This window comes from Hyperolius riggenbachi, chromosome 7 (genome assembly GCF_040937935.1).
Source record: "Hyperolius riggenbachi isolate aHypRig1 chromosome 7, aHypRig1.pri, whole genome shotgun sequence".
Lineage (NCBI taxonomy): Eukaryota > Metazoa > Chordata > Amphibia > Anura > Hyperoliidae > Hyperolius > Hyperolius riggenbachi.
The window spans coordinates 244,289,424-244,310,404 of record NC_090652.1 but is presented as its reverse complement, the minus strand read 5'-3'; the positions used below and the strand labels follow the sequence as shown (position 1 = coordinate 244,310,404).

The 20,981-nt window shown below is 43.5% G+C and overlaps 1 protein-coding gene across 12 annotated transcripts in view; it reads right to left on the bottom strand.

The window, feature by feature from the left end:
• PDE11A (phosphodiesterase 11A) overlaps window positions 1–20,981 on the bottom strand; it is a 749,805-nt gene that overhangs the window by 184,477 nt on the left and 544,347 nt on the right. For all 12 annotated transcript variants that reach the window (XR_011022809.1, XR_011022806.1, XR_011022807.1 and 9 more), the window contains 2 exons: window positions 11,996–12,142; window positions 11,765–11,872 (listed from right to left, as the gene is read on the bottom strand). Coding sequence is in view for 1 of the 12 variants with exons in the window: in XM_068245440.1 (XP_068101541.1) it covers window positions 11,765–11,872; window positions 11,996–12,142 (255 nt within the window). In the remaining 11 variants the exon portion in view is untranslated. The remainder of the gene's footprint in view (window positions 1–11,764; window positions 11,873–11,995; window positions 12,143–20,981) is intronic.

The following is a 20,981-nucleotide window of genomic DNA, read 5'->3' as shown; positions in this document are numbered from 1 at the left end:
TAAGTTTAAGCACCAACTGCGTTAGCACCGCAGTGCACAGCTGATCAAAAGTTTTGCGCTAGCAAAGTCTGGTGCACTTCGCATAGAGTTTAATGGCGCTGCTTTGCGTGCGGGACTTTGCACGCTATCTACACTTGTCTAAACTTAGCATGCCTAAACTTATCACACCTAAACTTATCACACCTAAACTTATCACGCCTAAACTGGCTTTTCACCAGTGTGGTGCAAAGGTTATCATGCCTAAAGTCTTTTAGGCATGATAACTGAGTTATCACCGCTTTGTGAATCAGGCCCAAGGTCTCTATTGGGAACACTGACAGCAAAAAAAACCCTTTGGGTAGGGTTGGGACATCTGTGAACTGAGAGAAGAGTTCACTGGGGCCAGAAAAGAAGTAGTAATTTCAACAATAGGAATACTGACAAAAATCAACACCTGGCATCAGTTTTTAAAACTGCAATGGAAAATTGTGGTTGGAGTTTTACTTTATAGTAAAGTTGAAAGTCAGGTTCACTAAGTGACACAGGTGATGATACCGCATATCATTACTTCTAAAAGTGATGATCTGTGGCAAACTGGTGAAGATTGTGTCTGATACAAACACCATTATGCTTCATTTTAGCTTATGGCTATTTGGTGATAAATATAAATTGCTTATCAGCTAATTGACACTAAAAATATTGCAGTTATGGACAGGGCCGGATTTATGTAAAGGCCCCAAATGCCCGTGCCTTGGGTGGCAGCAGCCCACAGGGGAACCTGAACATAAAAGAGGAGTTGCTAAATCGGAAAAAAGAGGCTGAAAATGGGGAGCAACACATGGGAAAAAGGAAACTGATACCCAAGGGAGCTGTTCATAAAGAGAAGGGCTGCGGTACATGGAAACACATGGAAGAGAGGGCTGCACATGGAATGGGAGGGGCGCTGCTGCACATGAAAGGGAAGCCCCACCATACTTGGCTTAGGGGCACAAAAAGTATAAACCCAGCCTTGGCTATAGATTTAGGTAATCAATTTCTGCTGCTAATGAGGATCAAAAGCATACTAGAGGATTCGCCCCCAGGAGACGTGGGCGCAGGATACAGCCGGTATGGCTTATCCTGCTGCTGCACAAGTTCCCGGTGACGTTAATTACTATCTTCCCCCCTAGGTCGACGTGTATGGTGGGGAATGATGTAATTCGGCTTCCAGCTACTGCTGGAGGCCGAATTACAGTGTTTTAAAAGTAACTTCATCTCAGTCTTCTGACAATGCAGACGTTGCTCCCAGTGCGCCGCTATAGCTGTAATTCTTATTACGCGCCCAAGTCTCCTGCGCTGGATTACCAGTGTTCGGATCAAAAGTAAAGTGGCGATACCACATGGAAGTTGTGACTTTTTTAAGGCAGTTTCAGATAAACATTTTCTTTTGTTGTCCTTGAAAATTGTTTACTACTAACCAAGTGGCTCCCTGATTCCAGATCTGAGCAGCACTTTTGACCCGATGAAGCCATTAGGTTAGTGATAAAGATTTTAAAAAGATACAACATGATAATGTTTTGTTAAAACTTCTTTCCTTTCCTTTGTAGAGGGGAGACTCTGGATCCCATAGAGGCTTCTTGGTCCTCTCTGTGCCCTCAGTCCACCACTGTCCCCGTTGAAATTCTGCAAGTTCGAAACGACTTGAAAGGCTTCAGAAACACTCATGTCTCCTGCATGTGCGCAGTATGGACCGTGCATCTTCGCAAGTACTCAGGGACTCGAGTACTTCTGAAGCTTTCATGAGGACTCCCGATGGCATATTTGACGAGTTGATTGAATAAGTTAATAACAGAGGGAAAAGCAGTGCAACGAGGGTACAGAGACAGTGAAGGCTCTATGGGATCCAGAGCTTTCCCTCTACAAAGGTGGGGAACTACTTTTTTCAACGTTGCTTCAGTATGCACACGAGCTTCTTCTATCCTCATCTACAATTACCTCCTCACATTCACGTGTACAAGACTTCTCAAGTGCCTCACCCCTCCTATGGAATGCCCTTCCACAACACATCCGCCACTCTCCCACCTTTGAAATCTTTAAACGCTCCCTCAAAACCCACCTTTTCCGACAAGCATATTCTCTAGCTTAGGCCATGCACCCACTAAATAACCTAATTGCGCACTGCCTGTACATATACTGTATACATCCCCACCTCTTGTTTCCACCCCATTCCTTTAGATTGTAAGCTCGCAAGGGCAGGGCTCTCACCCTTTTGTGTCATGGACTGTTATTAATTTAATTGCTTGCACTCTGTTAGACATTTATACATTTTAGTCATCATGTTAAACCAAATTGTAATCAGCAGTGCTGTATCTTGTATCAGTGTTCATATTTGATGTATATCATTGTCTGTATCATTATGTATCCCTTGTTTGTTTTCTTACATTGTACAGCGCCATGGAATATGTTGGCGCTTTATAAATAAATAATAATAATATTAATAATAATATTACTTTAACAGGTCTTTCAAAAGTGGTTTATCTGACATCAGCTAATCAATGCATAAAACTGATCTGGTGATGGTTGGGGGTTTTTTTTCTGTGAAAGAGGAATCAGTTTTTAAATCAAACCTGTGAGGAAGGAAAATGTAAAAGTTAGATACTTACCTAAGTTGTGGGAAGCCTCTGGAGTCTGGACCATACAGAGGCTTCCTAGATCACCCTCCTCCAGCCCATAACTTTTGCCTAAAACCCTCTTCTTCTTCATGGACATGCTCCTTTGTATGGGCATATTTGAACACAGTCGGCGCATGCCCAGTAGAATTAAGCCGCTTGAGCACAAAGGAAAAAAGCCGCATGAGGGAATTTGTTCTTCTGGGCATGTGCAGACCATAGTTGCACATGCCCAGTTCAGATACACTTGTACACAGACAGAAGAATGGCTACAAGTGCATATTCAACAAGCTTTTCTTGAATATGTTCAGACGGTCCCACTGCTGTAATGGTAGGAAGCAGGAGAATCTGGGAAGCCTCTGAACTATCCAAAAGCATCCTACTACTGAAATAATTTTAATAAAAAATTTGCTTCAGGTACACTTTAAAGAGAACCCAAGCTGAAGCTCGGGTTCAGAAACACATACTTACCTAAGGAGAGGGAAGCCTCTGGAGCCTAATGAGGCTTCCCGCGGTGTCCTCTGGTTCCCCATTGCCACTCCTTCGGATCCTCCAGCTGATCGAGCCATGATCCTCTTCTGGTATGAACACGGCTATGCTGCTACCATGTAAGCACAGCCGATCCCACTAAGTAGTGTGGAGCAGCGTGTGCATGAGTGGCTCCTGCTTACTGCACAGGCATTGCCATACTTGCGCAGTATGGCCACGCAGTACGGAGCACGGCCCTGTTTAGATTACCGACAAGCAGGGCTGGATTACCGACCAGGCAACAGAAGCAGTCGCTTGGGGCCCCATTCAGAGTGAAAGGGGCCCCATCAGCACATAATCCAGCCCTCGCCATCCTGTGAAAGGACGCCGCCCGCTGCTGACTGTCTTTAGAGCCGGGCTCTCCTCCTGGGTCCCTCTCCTGCTACTGTACGCTCTGCCGCTGCCCGCTCCTCCCTCCCTTCCCACACAGAACCACAGCTGCAGTGGGCAGGAATGATAGCAGCAGATAACAAACGGCCACTGTCCAGGGCTTTCTGTTATTGCTAGGCTGGAGATGCAGGGGGAAAGTGCTGCCGCTGTGATATCTGGCACCCTCTTTACATGGGTGACCCTAGTGACAACGTCCCAGCCATTCATCTTTCCCTCTGCATGTTGGTGCTGCTATTCCGTGCATTGTGCACCCACAGAGGAAAGCGGGCTGTTGCCCATAGCAACCAGTAGAACGGCTGCCCCAGTGTGTCCGGCATGTTGCTGTTCACACAGCAGCTGCATCTTCTCATTATATTATGGGGGGGGGGGCCCAAATCAGTTACTTTGCTTAGGGCCCCATTTAGCCTTAATCCGGCTCTGCCGAAAAGCCCTTGGGCTTGATTCACAAAGCGGTGCTAACCTACTTAGCACGTCTAAAGTCTTTAGACGCGCTAACCAGGGTGCTAAGTAGGTTAGCACCGGATTTCTCAATCAGATCGTGCGCTAACTTTGCGCGCGTAAAGTGTTACGCGCGCAAAGTTTTACGCGCGCTAAGTCCCATAGGCTTTAATGGGCACTTGGCACGGTGCGCCCTGTGCTCTGTGCAGTACGCGCGTAAAGTTTTACGCGCATAAAGTTTTGCGCGCGTAAAGTTTTATGCGCGAAAAGCTTGTTTAGACGTGCTAAGGGGGTTTTCACAGGCGTGCTAACAGTTAGCACCGCTTTGTGAATCAAGCCCCTTGTCTGTGATCTTTGCAGGGTCCTTGAGAGGCAACAGCGGACTGGATTACCGTACACCGTGGGCGCCTCAGCAGGTTTCAGAGCTTCCTCCTTCTTAGGTAAGTATGTGAATTTGTACCCAAGTTTCAGCTGCGGTACACTTTCAGTATGATTCTTCCACGCACCTCACCTCCTCCACTGCTTTGTTGTATGAAACCCTGACTGCACTGTTTTAAAATTGTAATACCTAAACTGTTTAAAAAAAAACTAATAAGAAAAAAAACAATATGGACACTATTACAAAAAAAATCTTGAAATAAAATTGACTGAACGCCAGCGCATTTTCCCTTTAGCATAACTAACAGTTGTTGAGCTGCCATAGAGCGGCCATTTAGCAATACCGTGTCCTCCTCAGAAGCCTTGTAACTTTTACAGCTTCCTTGCAAGTTCCAGGCTTGGCCGTGATAGGCAAAGGTGGGAAGAGAGCCAAACAAGTGTAATTAAGACTCAATCCGTTAGTCACCGCTCTATGTCAAATTGTTTTCACACCTGTCAAATGATCATTGTTTCTGTTGGGCTGAGTCAGCGATTTTCTTATTGACTGATCCCAGGGACGGAGCATGAGAATTAATATTTTATGATGGCTGCATAGATATTTTATGCCCTCTGCACATCTCTGCTATCTCCACATGTCAGTTCTCCAGCTTGGCCTTGTAAATCAGGGGATACCCAATGACTGTAAAGCGGGAGGGGACAACAAAGCGTGAACACTACGGATGATAATTCATTTTGCAAACAGATGTTTCTTTATTCCTTATGTATGAGGATATGCATGAAGCTATTCCTTAGCTGGCTTTTTCTGGCCAGCTACATGCATCCTTAGAGAGGCTCCCCCACATCAAGCTGTCTGCAGACAAATTGCAGGAATGTAAAGTAACCATAACCCCTCGCATATACATATAACCACAGTCACACATGCTAGATGCACTTTCATGACCGCTGCAGCTTTGTTTTTCTTTACATATTCAGCTGTTCTAAGCAGCCCTTAAAGTAACCCCAATATAGGGTTACAAAAATCTAATCACGTGTAAGGCTTTGTATTATGTAGCCTTATTCGCAAATTTGTTTTTTTAGAACATTACTTCAGGGTTGTTTTAAGGAATGAGTTGAAGTGCTGGTGTACTTGTACTTACAAGTGCTTAAAATTTCTCAAACTGGGCCATGGCAAATGGACCTTTAAAGGGATACTGTAGGGGGGGTCGGGGGAAAATGAGTTGAACTTACCCGGGGCTTCGAACGGTCCCCAGCAGACATCCTGTGTTGGCGCAGCCACTCACCGATGCTCCGGCCCCGCCTCCGGTTCACTTCTGGAATTTCAGACTTTAAAGTCTGAAAACCACTGCGCCTGCGTTGCCGTGTCCTCGATCCTGCTGATGTCATCAAGAGCGCACAGCGCAGGCCCAGTATGGTCTGTGTCTGCACAGTACACTCCTGGTGACATCAGCGGGAGCGAGGACACGGGCGTGCAGGCGCAGTGGTTTTCTGACTTTAAAGTCAGAAATTCCAGAAGTGAACTGGAGGCGAGGCCGGAGCATCGGTGAGTGGCTGCGCCAACACAGGATGTCTGCGGGGGACCATTAGAAGCCCCGGGTAAGTTCAGCTCATTTTCCCCCGACCCCCCTACAGTATCCCTTTAAAGGATAACCGAGGTGACATGTGACATGATGAGATAGACATGTGTATGCACAGTGCCTAGCACACAAATAACTATGCTGCATTCCTTTTTCTGCCTGAAAGAGTTAAACATCAGGTATGCAAGTGACTGTCCTGGTCGGATCGGGTCGGACTGGGTCAGACTATAACATAACCCTCACTGATAAGTAATTACAGCCACAAAATACTTTCCTGTCAGCTTCTGAGAGCAGGAAAGAGATAAAAAGGGTCAATAATTCATGGATTTGAGCTCTGGCATACTTCAATGAAGGTGTCATTGAGCAAACAACGAAACAGTAAAAAACTAAAAACTAGATTTAAATATAAAATAAAATTGTGGGGTAGCTAAAAAAGTCATTTTAGGAGAAGAGGGATAGATACAATTGTTTTTCTTAACAGTTAATTTTCACCTTGGATGTCCTTTAAGTAATCCATTATTGCTGGCTGGGTAATGCAGGCACGCATAGGCAGGGCAGCTTTATGCTGTTGCTGGCTTATAACTCGTCCGGTTGGTCTGGTGATGTCATCTCCCTTAAAACGCTAATGGTGTAAAGTGAGGGTGCTATCTGCGGTGGTGGCGGAGAAGATCAGGAGGGCATGCGGTGGAGGGTAGTTCTTCTATATCTTCTGGTATAACAAGTGATCCAATCAACAATCATTGATTGAGGTAATTCCTAATGCTAGGGTCACACTTGGCAAAAGTCGCTGGAGTTTTTGCACATAATTCTTCCAAATGCAGTGCACCGGGAGCCGTTGTGCAGTTTTCCGCCACAGGAGAAAAAAAACCAGACACTGTTGCTTTTTATTGCACAACACATGCGATTCCCCTTTGCAGCCAGTCAGCTGTTCTCAGCTGGCTGCTGGCCAAGAAATGCAGATTAAACTGCGGGGGAAAACTCTGCCGTGCTGTTTTCCCACGGCCGCAGGTGTGACCTTACCCTAACTGTACATGGTTTATTGCAAGCTTTTAAAATGTTAAGGACCAGAGCCGTCCTTTCCCTGTTGTGCCCTGTGATTACTGTAATTGGCTCCTGACCAAGATGTGGAAGTTCTGCTGTCACTGAGACAGCAGAGCGAGCGCATATCTCCCAACTGTCCCTCTTTGGAAACCAAATCCTTCTGTCTCTCTTTCTCCCTCATTTGTCCCTTTTTCAGGACTGATGTATGGATTGATCTAAATACAGTATATGTACTTTTGTACTAAAAAAATTGTTTAATTATCTCCAACTTTATTTCCTCCTTTAAATGGATTTATATCTAAATGTTAAATGTTAATATAAAGAAAAACTAGTGAGGATATTACAACAACCATCATAAAAAATGCATATCAGGGGATAGCCACAATAGCCATTTTGCATGACCAAAATAAAGGTAATGGTTAGTCCATAGCCTTTGCCACAGCTGGGGCACAGATGCAATGATAACACTCACAGGTCGTAGGACAAAGCAGAATGTCAATAAGACAGCCAGTTACATGATCCCTAATTTACTTATTATGTGTATTAGGGAGGAAATGCTGCCTAATTATGTGTATTTTTAGGGGAAAAGGATGCCTAATTTTGTTTATTTTGAGGATAAGTCTGCTAAATGATGTGCTTTTTGGGGGAAACGCTGACATTTTTTTTTTATGAGGACATACTCTTTTTGGAGGAAACGCTGCCAAATTATGTGTATTTTTGGGGGAAACACTGTTTTTTTGGGAGGTAACGCTACCTAAGTATATTTTATGGGGAAATACTGCCAAATGATGTGCTTTTTTGGGGGAAACTCTTGCAAATAGGGTTTTTTTGTGAGTGATGGAAACACTGACATATTAACAAATCCCACTATTGATACAACGAGAACTCAGTGAATTTATAGTAGCTCGTCTTCCACAATGTAGTCTAAAAAAGATTTAGCCCTCCATGTCCATGAAGTTGGGCAGCAATCTTTAGATTGTAACTTGTAAGCGCTTACGGCAGGGCCCTCCCTTTGAATGAGTCATGGTATTGTCTGTATTACATATACCATTGCTTGTATTTTGTAATTATCTCTGTACTTTGCGCCACGTAAATTGCCACCGAGCATGATGACACTGTATAAATCTACAATAAAAGTAACTATTGTAGAAGCATCCTAGTGTGACCGTTTCAGGGTACTTAAAGGGAATGTCCGAGCTCATTAAAAATACCCATCTACTTACTGACTGCGCAGTACACTCCGGACAACGTGGACTTGATTGACAGTGGCGCTCGCGCAGTGAACGATGACCTCGCAAGGTCGGCCTTTGCACCCACGGGGACCCCGAGCCAGCGGCTGAGAGCGGAGCTGCGGTGTGAGATGTAGCGGCTGCCAGGGGCTGGAGGAAGGTCCAGGTAAGTAGATTTTTTTTTAATGAGCTCAGATATTTCTTTAAGTGATTATGTGTATTGCAGTGGTGAGATTTGCTCTGAGTTATACTACCTACTGTGAAAGCAAGATAGGAGAAAAGTTACTCATTGTGCGTTTAACTCTGGGGCAAATGTACTGTACATATTACCGTACATGTGTTTGTAAAAACAAAACAGAAGACACCAAGAGCCCAATAGTGCAATATTCTCTGGTAAGCTCAATATATAATGTAATGTCAAAGGTTCTTATACTCACAAAGGTGGGTTACCATCAGGTAACCACTTGACATGCAGGTGGGGAGTATTAGTACCTGACCCCACTCAGGTATAAAAAAAAAAAATTTGCTTTCCTAAAACAGAAAGAATTTGCGATAATTCAGGTTGGAGTGAGCTTGAGATGTCTCCCAGAGCAACACTGCTGAGTATAATCAAATTAACCATTGTACCCTTAGAAGCTAAACACACCTCCAGAACCGCTGGAATGCAATGATGTGTCAGCTTGTTAATTTGTACAGAGCCATAATAATCCAACATGCATACAGACTGTTTCGGATTGTTTGATCCTCATCAGTGCATGGCATGGATTAATTTGGCTCTATGGAGTAGGGCTTGTGAATCCGAGAGGCTCAGACTAACCAGCAAGCTCATGGTGACCCAGAACTCATTGGAGTGTGTAAGGGACTACAATGGTCCTAAAAGCCTGCTTACTAAGATGTTAAGAAAAACAAAATTTGCTTTCCTAAAACAGAAAGAATTTGCGATAATTCAGGTTGGAGTGAGCTTGAGATGTCTCCCAGAGCAACACTGCTGAATATATGCAAATTAACCATTGTACCCTTAGAAGCTAAACACACCTCCAGAACCGCTGGAATGCAATGATGTGTCAGCTTGTTAATTTGTACAGAGCCATAATAATCCAACATGCATACAGACTGTTTCGGATTGTTTGATCCTCATCAGTGCATGGTATGGATTAATTTGGCTCTATGGAGTAGGAGTAAAACTGGTTCAGGTCCATAAAGCGTGTGAGCGCCTCTGTCTGTCAGAGGCGCTCACACGCTTTATGGACCTGAACCAGTTTTATATGCTCCTGTACTGCCTGATGAAGCGGGATTGTTGACCGCGAAACACGTTGCGATTTTATGGAGCTGTGAATAAATTGTATATTTTTTACTCTGCATTTGAATATATGTCCACTACCAGAGGGAGGTAAGTCCACATTGACTTCCCTCTTTTTATCATTTTTAGAACATTGTTTTACTCTGCTTGGCGCCTCTGTTCGTACATATTACATGTGTGTAGTTTACTATTTTTTCCAGTAGTAATCTTTTAATTTTGAACTGTGATATAGCCACCAATCTTCACAAATTCATCTGTTTTGAATGCCACTACTGCAGATACTACTGCAGACAGATAGTTCAGACTTTGATGGTGGTTACTGTACGCTATGACTTTATAAAATGTTGCTAGCAGTGAAAGTTTGTGCAACTGGGTCAGACTGGCATTTACTTCCCACCTGTGGAGTGCTTAATGCTTGTTTGCTGGTGCAGCGTAGAAACCTATGGATTTCCACAGTTTTATGGTTCAGCTACTGAGACTGTTATTGTCAGCTTGTATGAAAATCCACATAGTAGTAGTGCACTGGCAAACTTACTTTTCCATTTTACTGCAAACGCTATTTTGGAGATGCAAAAACCCCAGTGAATCACATTTATACTACACAGTCTGTGACACTTTAAGGTGGCTTCAATCTAGATGCACATAATGGGTGCCAGCAGCGGTGGTGGTGAGTGAGGTTTGGCCTTTACAATACTGTCTCAATTTTATATCAGATTGCATCTGTGATTCCACATTTTAGATTTCATCATAAACCTCACACTTTAAAGGACACCTGAACTGAGAAGGATATGGAGGCTGCCATATTTATTTCCTTTTAACCTCCTCCCGACCGCCTAACGCCAATTGGCATCAGGAGGGTGGCAGCCCCAGGCTTATTCCTATGACAGCCGATCGCGGTGATTGGCTGGTGGGGGGAGGGAGGGGGAAAAGAAATAAATTAAAAAAGACATATTTTTATTAAAGAAACTCCGAGGAGTGCCTGAATTTAAAAGAATACACTTACCTGGGTCTTCTTCCAGCTCACCGTAGGCGGCGAGGTCCCGCGGCATCCTCCTGGCTCTTCTCGTTCAGCCTCCGCTGGCACCCGGTTATTGACGCAATGCATCATCACAGCGGCCGGCGTGACAGGTCTGCGCATGCGCGGGTTTTGACATGAGGCGGCCGGAGTGTTGACGCATTGCGTCAATAACAAGGAAGAGTCGGCCGACACCAGGCCCGGGGGTGTCGCCGGGTGACGAGGATAACGGGGGGCCAGCGGAGGCTGAACGAGAAGAGCCAGGAGGACGTCACGGGACCTCGCCGCCTACGGTGAGCTGGAAGAAGCCCCATGTAAGTGTATTGTTTTAAAATCGGGCACTCCTCGGAGTCCCTTTAAAAATACACAAATAAATAAATAAAAAGAAAAAAACACTGCCTGAAGCAGCGATCAGAGCCCACCAACAGAGATTTCTGTTGGTGGGCTCTGATCGCTGCTTCAGGCACCAGGCACCAGGTGGAGCCTAACCCTAAGACTCCCCTGGTGGTGCCTAACCCTAAGACCCCCCCCAGGTGGTGCCTAACCCTAAGACCCCAGAGGTGGTGCGTAACCAGAAAAAGGGGGGGGGGGGATTCATTTGTGTGCTAATCTGTATGGCTCTGCAGCAACCTATTAAAGCTGCAGAGCCCTGAATTGCAAAAAATAGCCTGAAGCCTACGGTCCTCAAGTGGTTAAACAATACCAGTTGCCTGGCATCCTGCTGATCTCTTTGGCTGTAGTAGTATCTGAATCACACACCTGAAACAAGCATGTGGCTAATCCAGTCAGACTTCAGTTAGAAACACCTGATCTGCATGCTTGTTCAGGGTCTATGGCTAAAAGTATTAGAGGCAGAGGATCAGCAGGACAGCCAGGCAATCTGCATTGTTTGAAAGGAAATGAATATGGCAACCTCCATATCCCTCTCAGTTCAGGTGTGCTTTCAGGAAAGTAATGAATGTAATTAATTATCATATCTAGTTATAGTATTTCCTACTTGTTAGAAACACAGTGCAAGGACTTGTGTTGGTATTTAGAGCACACACATTAGTCAAAAACTGCACTAAAGGGAGCTGAAATCTGTGCAATGTATATAGCTGAAGAAGAGAGTGTTGCTTTGTCCTTAAAACCATTTTTTATGTTAAATATCAAGAAATGTCAGGGTTGAATAATGAACCACTAGGACTATACTGTCTCAAAAACAGACAAAAACATCAAGAGAAATGTGGATCCTCAGCACTCACAGTTAACATGGCAAACATCAGCTGGCACACATTGAAGGCATGCCGCCAGTTGTGATAGAGGACCATCCGATAATTCTTCCTCACTGTCAGCAGCCACCTGCACAAGGTCTGTAAAACAGAAGGGGCATGAAGATGTGTTGTGCTGTGTGTGGCAGAAGATCTCATTACCAGTGTACAGAAGACCTCTGCCAGTACGGGGGAGGCTGGTACACAAGCCGAGCAGATGTTTACCTCGTAATCAATTTTAAACTTCTGAACCATTCCCAACTCCATGAACATTCTCAGAGCTGCTGTAATCATCTCGTCAACGTCCAGGGAGAAGTCATCAAAATGGATGTTGTCGATAGCCAGTTCTGACACCAAGGGGATGTTGGCTGCCTTGAATGATAGAGAACACAGTTACACACTGCTCCTACAAGAAATTGACTTTGTTGCTACACAGGATTTATTTTCATTTTATTTTCCAGGAAATGTTCCGTAATACATCAAAGTATGAGTGCTACTCTATACGGGAACCCTTGGTTTTTTTCATTTTGTGGTTTCCTTGGAATTTAGTATCAGTTAGGGCCCGTTTCCACTAGAGCGAATCCGCATGCGTTGTCTGCATGCGGATTCGCATAACCAATACAAGTGGATGAGACTGTTTCCACTTGTCAGTTTTTTGGTGCGTTTTTCTGTGCAGGATTTTTCTGCACGGTAGGGCCTGCAGAATTCGCCTGCGTGTGGAATGCAGGCGATTCGCAGGCAATGTATTTAATAGGGGAAATCGCAAATGCGTTTTTTGCCGCGATTTCGCGTGCGAATTCGCACTAAAACTAATGTACATTGAGCCAGGCAGTGACATGGTTAAAATCGCTTAAAGCCTGCCTATGCGAAATCGCATGCGAAATCGCGGCAAAAATCGCATGCGGAATCGAATCCGCATGCGATTTTGTCAGCGGTGGAATCCCAGCGATTCGCACCGCACTAGTGGAAACGGGCCCTAATGGGAGCTGATGCTCATTCTGGCAGCTTGATAACATTTGATTTCACTTACACAACATAGGATGCATTAAAAAACAAAGAGAGAAAAGACTGAGCTGAAAAACTAAACTGAAGAGATTAGCTTTTGTGACTATCTGTACTATACATGCGTGTGAAAATAGGCTGTAAAGTGAGGTCTTGTCTATCAGCAATACAAGGAGTAGTTTTATTTGATAATATTAATTGATAATAATCTACAAAGTGCATAAGCAGAAAAAACTCAAAGAGGAACTTTACCAAAAAATAGTGGTAGGAAGAAAAAAATAAACAATATATTGCCAATTGAGAGGTTAAAGGGAATCTGAAGGGAAAATAAACGTATGATATAATGAATTGTATGTGTAGTACATCTAAGAAATACAACATTAGCAGCACAGATATGAGTCTGATATGTTTCCAGTCCAGGAAGAGTTAAGAAACTTCAGTTGTTATCTATGCAAAAGAGCTTCACTGAACTCTGCGACCCAAAAGTGATGGACAGCACTGTCTTTTGAAGCTCTTATCTCAACCTGTCTCTCATTGTTTCTTGTTTGTTTATGGTTTTCCTGCGGGGAAAGTTAAAAAGGTCATTAGCTCTGCTCTGTGAAATCATTTAAAATGCTGAGTGTAATGTGTCAATTGCACATATTAGAGAATGATGCAATGTTATAAAAAAGCTATATAACTGAAAATAAAAATATGAGATTATCTGTAATCATCTGTACTACAAATAGAATTAATGATAACATAAGTTTTATTTTGCTTCAGTGTCACTTTAAGAAATAGAAGATAGATCAAGAAATGATTGACATTTGCAATGTTATTTGTTCACAATGAGCCTGTTAGTCATCATTTTACTAAAAAAAAGACAAAGAAATAGGGAAGTTTAAAAAAAAAAAACTAACATAAATATTTGTAAAAAAACAAAAATAAACACTTTGGGGGATCAGACCCCACCAAAAGTAAGCTCTGTTGGTGGGGAGAAAGGTGGTGGGGGGGGGGGAAATCGCGTCTATTTGAAAAGGGCGCCTGGAAAAAAGGGCGCCTGGTGTAGCCCATATATGTCAAATTCGGCTACAGAAAGGGCGCCTGGTGTAGCCCATGTATTTCAAATTCGGCTACAAAAATGGTACCTGGTGTAGCCCATATATGCCAAATTCGACTACAAAGGGCGCCTGATGTAGCCCATATATGTCAAATTCTGCTACAAAAGGCACCTGGTATAGCCCATATATGCCAAATTCGGCTACAAAAGGGCCTGGTGTAGCCCATATATGTCAACTTCTGCTACAAAGGGCACCTGGTATAGCCCATATATGCCAAATTTGGCTACAAAGGGTGCCTGGTGTAGCCAAAAAAGCTAGTTTTAGTTTATAAAAAGGATGCTATTATAGGCAAAATTTGTTGGGCTATAAAAGGGCTCTAGCTATGGCTGAGAAAAGTGATTACTATGACCTAACTTCTCCCTACTCTCACACAGAACCCTCCCCTAACACCCCCTGGTGGTGCCTAACCCTAAGACCCTCCCAGGTGGTGCCTAACCCTAAGACTCCCCTGGTGGTGCCTAACCCTAAGACTCCCCTGGTGGTGCCCAACCCTAAGACTCCCCTGGTGCTGCCTAACCCTAAGACTCTCCTGGTGGTGCCTAACCCTAAGACCCCCCCAGGTGGTGCCTAACCCTAACCCCCCCAGGTTGTGCCTAACACTAAGACCCCCATGCTTGTGTTGCCTAATCCTAACCCCCCCCCCCTCCCTGTACCCCCGAATCAAAAATCTCAGCTATAAAAGGGCGCCCTTTTGTAGCAGAATCAAAAACCTTGTAGCCGAAAACCTTGTAGCTGAATAAAAATGATGGGCTACAGTAGGGTGCACTTTTGTAGCCGAAAACCTTGTAGCTCAAAAAATATGGGCTACAAAGGGCGCCCTTTTGTAGCCGAAAACCTTGTAGCCAAAAAAATATGGGCTACAAAGGGGTGCCCTTTTGTAGCCAAAAAACTTGTAGCCGAAAAAATATGGGCTACAAAGGGGCGCCCGCTTGTAGCCTATATCAAAACTCGGGCGCCCTTTTTACCACCTTGTAGCCCATATTTGCAGTAATAACACTGATGTCTATGGAGGCTCCCTTTTCATACAGGCAGCTCAGGCGCCCTTTTCAACTGATCCCGGGAAATCACTTGTGTGCTGTGTTTTGCGGCCCTGCAGCTTGGCCTTACAACTGCAGTCGCCAATTTCACAAAAAAGATGGCCTGGTCTTTAGGGTGGTTTAGCACTGTGGTCCTCAAGTGGTTACATTCAATCCTTGGTTAAAGTTGCTCTTTAAATTTGAGGGTATTGAGGGGGGTGAAGGGGGTACCGCGCAACATGCTACTTGCATAGTCCTTTGCAGCAAGGATGTTATTCAGCTTAATGTATCTGAAATGCATCAGCGATCTTGCTCTATTTTATAGACACTTAATTGATGGATTTGTACTTTTTACCGCCCAAGGCCACTATCACCAGCCGTCCTCTGAAAAGCAGCAAAGCATCACCACATACACCCACTTTTATTGATCCCAGTAATCATTGTATTTAAAGATGCTTATTTTACTGAACAATCAACCTTCTGATTGATTGGACAGTGTTGATGGTGCCGACTACAAATGACCAATTTGTTAATCATTTTATCAATCTGTTTTGTGTATTGGTTACATCTGAAATAATCGTAATGGTTATCATTTTTATTCCATCTATGGGCCAAATCAATGCTTTCTGCTTTGATAGGTTGGAGCTGGGTGGAGGGCAGAGTTGGACTAGAAGATGATGAGTGACAGCTCAGGTCACAGACGATAAGCTGCCCATGTTTGCTGCTCCTTCATTTCCTGAGTCTCAGAAACTTGCCTGACTGCTGCAGTGCACGTTTGGCAGCTTGACTGCATGAGTGTGCCCGCCCACTGCCCGCCCCTTGCCTCCTGGTGCCCTGAGCCATGGCCTTTGTGGCCTTGCCTAAATCCAGCCATGGTTGGTATGCTTTGCGTTTTTTTTCCTCCATTGCAGTGCATTGTGAAAAAGCTTCAGCTAAAATGCATATAGTGGGATCTGAGCCACAGGAAAGCATGGACATTGCTCTGAAAATCATGTTTATTATTTAGCTACATCTTTTTCAATCCAACCAACTTTTTTACCATATACCATTTTTTTTATATAATTGTGGCAATCTCAAACACTCGTGTGGTGCTTCAAACAACTTTCTCAGAACTTTCAATCAAACAAAGAATGGATTGGTTTCATCAAATCAATAAAAATTGTAATTTGTGTGGCCACCTTTTGTTTAGATGTCGTAAATGACTAACAACTTTTCATCACAGTTTTGGCCTTGTCAAAGTTTCCACTGTTGTATATAGGGGATTGGGGAACAGGAAAATTGGACTGAACTTTTAGTCAAAAATTCAATTGAATCACTATTAGAGGGATATGAGTCCTGTCCGACATAATTCTGTATTTAAACAATCAAAACAACCTTATCTGGTCGATCTATAGTGTAAAAAATTTGTTTATTCCACAGGTGCAAAAGTTAAAGTGTCTACTGTTTCCTACAGAACTATATTATCTTTCATGCACTGACTGTAGTAAAATAAATCTTTTCATGTAGTTACAAGTCAAGCCAGCAAGTGGAGCACTAAATATATACCACCTTTTTATTCAAGATATTTCATATTTCCCTAATTGAAAACAACAACAAAAAATTATAAATCTACCAAACCTCATAAATCAGCGATCTCTAGTGATGTTTACTGGAAATCAGAGGCTGAAAGTAGCAGAAGTTACCATGTCCCTAGTCAGAGATGCAGTAACACCCCGGCAGTGAACCCAGTCGCCATTGCTAAGCCCCATGCAGTCACTGCATTGCTCTGCAATGCCCGCTCTATAAACAATAAGACAGCCATTATTGCGGACCTTATTCAGACATGCGATTTTTCATGCATCACTGAAACCTGGATTGATGCCAATGCGGGCCCCACATTGGAAGCAACCATCCCATACAATTACTCAGTCCTAAGTGAGGGAAGACGAGACCGCAGAGGAGGGGGTGTAGCAATTTGTGGCAAAACAACTCTGCAGCTCAGGGCCCTGAATGTTGGCTTAACAAAGTCCTTTGAATGTATAGGTGCCCAGATCTCAGCTGGTAAAGGCTTCAAAATTTTAGTGGTTTATCGTCCCCCTGGAGATGCTGACCCTTTCCTACAGGAATTCCCAGAACTTCTGGCCATGCTGGCTCTGTCTTATCCGAGATGGATCATCCTTGGTGACTTCAACATCCGGGCTGATAACACTCAATCACAAGATGCAAATGAACTAATAAATCTCATGGGTGGACTAGGCTTCACACAAGTTGTAAAATCAGCTACCCACAGAGGAGGGCATACGCTAGACTTACTGTTCCACCTCGGAATGGACATTAGTAACATAACAGTAACCTCAGTGGTGTGGTCAGACCATCACATAATACAGTTTACTATTGAACATCACCCTATCAAGCAGCTCCCTAAAGAAACAATCAAAACCCGTCCCCTGAGTAAATTAACACCGGAGAGGATAACTGCCAACCTGGATTTTACAAATCTGCTCCACAGTCAAATGGACCCAAACTCTCTAGTAACCCAGTACAACAACACGATATATGAAACACTTGACAGTATTGCCCCATGGCGCACCAAATCAGCAACCAAAAAGCAGAAAGCTAATTGGTTTGACAAAACCATCATGGATCTAAAAAAGAAAGGGCGCAGACTAGAAAGACAGTGGCGTAAATCAGGGACTGGGGAGCACAAATCTAGCCTAGTTCAACACCTCAGACAATACCAACAAGCAATAACCAAGAAAAAATCAGACTTTATCTCGCACAAAATATCTACAGCCAACAACAGAGCTGCTCAACTCTTCCACACAGTGGAATCACTCTGCAATCCTTCCTGCCTAAAAGCCCCAACCACATACTCCAGGGAAAGGTGTGAAGAATTATCTGCCTTCTTCACAAACAAGGTGTCTACCATCCGTGCCAGCATTACACCAACATCAATTGACCACTGGACGTTGCATATGCCTACTACCGTACCACCATGGCAAGTCTTTGACACTCTGAGTGTAGAAGATTTTGGAATTCTCATTCAAAGTCTCCGCCCTACTACCTGCGACCTGGATCCTGGCCCAACTGGATCCTTAATGCAGTGCCCAGCGCTGTTCAGGCCAGCACTTCACAAAATCACTCAGTGCTCCTTGCAAAGTGGACTTTTCCCAGAAGAACTAAAGAAAGCAATCATAAAACCCCTCCTGAAGAAACCATCACTAGATCCTGATTCTGTAACCAACTACAGACCTGTGGCGAACTTACCATTCCTATCAAAAGTTATCGAGAAAGCAGTCGCCAACCAGCTAGAAGCCAGGCTTACAGATAACAACATCTTTGATACTTTTCAGTCAGGATTCAGGAAAAGGCACAGCACTGAAACAGCATTAGTCCGAGTAATGAATGATCTACTTACTGCAAGGGACAAGGGTGATTGCTCAATTCTGATTCTTCTTGACTTGTCAGCAGCATTTGATACTGTGGATCATGAAATACTAATCCAGCGACTAAAGAATTACTGTGGCCTAAGGGGTACTGTTCTTAGCTGGTTTCAGACCTTCCTATCTGGCAGGACACAGCAAGTATGTCTGGGCACACACTACTCTAATCCAGTGCCACTTGCCTATGGAGTTCCACAGGGTTCTGTACTATCACCATTACTCTTTGCAGTCTACATGCTCCCACTGGGAAAAATAATCCAGAACTATGGTTTAGGATACCATTGTTATGCAGATGACACACAACTGTATCTGTCCTTCAAGCCTGGAACCCAAGACCCATCAGCATCCATAAATGCGTGTCTAGTGGATTTACAAAATTGGATGAACACCAGCTGGCTGAGGCTGAACTCTGACAAAACAGAGGTGTTGGTGGTAGGTGGTCCACACATGATGGATAAAGTTCAAAACGCTCACCACCTCAAACTAGCAATTGGGGGAGATACTGTACAGTATAAAGACTCTGTGCGAAACCTTGGGGTGATCCTGGATGGAAATCTAAAACTCAGACAGCAGGTATCAGCTGTTGTCAAGTCTTCCTTCTTCCATCTAAGAAATATAGCGAAAATCAAACACCTTATCCCAGCTGAAGACCTACCTGCCCTGGTTCACGCATTTGTATCCTCCCGCCTAGACTACTGCAACGCCCTGTTAATCGGATCTACAGATAAGGTTCTGCGCCCCTTACAGCTAGTACAGAATGCTGCAGCCAGACTCCTAGCCAATGCCCCCCACAGCTGGTTATTCCCAGGATACACTTAACATTTGGTGCTCGGGCCTTTTCCTATGCAGCCCCTACTCTATGGAACTCACTTCCACAATCAGTACGAGAGGCTCCTTCTCTGGACAGCTTTAAAAAAAGGCTAAAAACTCACCTCTTTTTCCTAGCCTTTGAGACTGCATAATGCAGGGTCACAGCGCTTTGAGTCCCCAGGGAGAAAAGCGCTATATAAATATTATTGTTATTGTTGTTATTGTTAAATAAATAAATAAATGAATGAAAACTGAAAAGAAATCCCTATTTATTCATTTTAACTCAACTATTCCTACCAAAAACTTCTCTGCTAATCTTCTAAACTTTCCACAACAATTTGTATTATTAATTTCCCAGAACAATAACTCTTCCATGAAAATACAGAGTTGACTCTGAATGGGATTCATTATTTAAGACTGAGACGTAGAAAAGAGAAAATGTATAAACCATCCACATAAATGATGATTGCTCGAGATGAATAGAATTGTAAACAGATTTACAGCACATGACTTGACAATGTAAGAATGAGAGAATGATATCTTGCTACTCTGGGTATCTCATGCTGTTTCACTGGATAATTATGTTCTTGTGTGTAACACTCAACTCAAGACTGACAATGGCAGAAATACTGCGGACCCTAGATGGGATTTCCACTATTTACGGTTCTATTTTTGTCTATACACTAAGGCTATCGGGTATGGCTGACATATCCGTCTTCTTCATAAGAGAATATAGAGGAAAGATAAAAACATTTGAGGAATTTCAATTCTAAAGTATACATGTGAATACCACACATAATAAAGGTTACATTTTAGCATTGTCATTCAGTCACTGCCCATGCTCAGGTATTTCGGGCTGGTAGTGTTTTCTGTTTTCCCTTTAAGCACAACTCTCCCATCAATTGCCCAATCCCACTGATTCCCTTAGCAAGAAGCCCATTCCCAAAGCCCAATCCTAACCTTCCCCTTTAACATTAAGCTATGCCTGATGCCTAATCGTAACCTTCCCCCACTTACCATGAAACGTTTCCTATTGCTTTTCATCTTTCCCTTAACATTAATCCATTCCATATGTTTCTCACCTTGAGCTTCCAAACCTAACAACTACAACTAACCTCCATTTACCCACCTCCACTTATACTCTTAAAATCGCCACCTAACCCTGACCGATAACCCTCAACCTTGGCAACTAAATCTAATTGAGATTCACCTTCCATACATTCCAGTGTCTGCATCAAACATACCTTTTAGCGCCAATATCCTGACTAGGCATTTCCAGCTATACAATAGTTGAATTACTATGCTTATATGCCAGATCAATACTCACCTTCTCTCATCTGTTTTAGCCTCAGATTACAGGCTCTTTCATATGGGCAGTAGAAAGCAGTTAATTCACCGGGGCAAACGTTCACATTACTCATCGGGGTATACGTTCTCACAATTCACATCACTAACAGTCAAAAGCAATTGAAGTGTAATTGATTAGACATTTTTTTTGGGGGGGGGGGATGGATTCCCAGCAGATTTGATTAGAATGTGGTCAATGTCCTGTATTATTTTGGTTCAATGAACGGCATGGGGGGATGACTCATGACTTGTGGTGCCCTGTCTTGCTAAATACTCTTCCTAAGACATCAGGTTGTTGATAAAGAAAGCCCTTGCCTCCATCCTATTACCAGACTAAAGAAAGCCATGTTGCCCACAGGACTTCTGCTACCTGTTTTAGTCATCCAGTGAAGAGGCAGAAATGAGGTACAATCACATGACTGGAGATTTAAAACATAATCAAATGGTCAAAGTGATTTCGTGGGTATCCATGATTAGCTCTACAGAAAATTGCTGTAGGAAAAACTCATCCTCA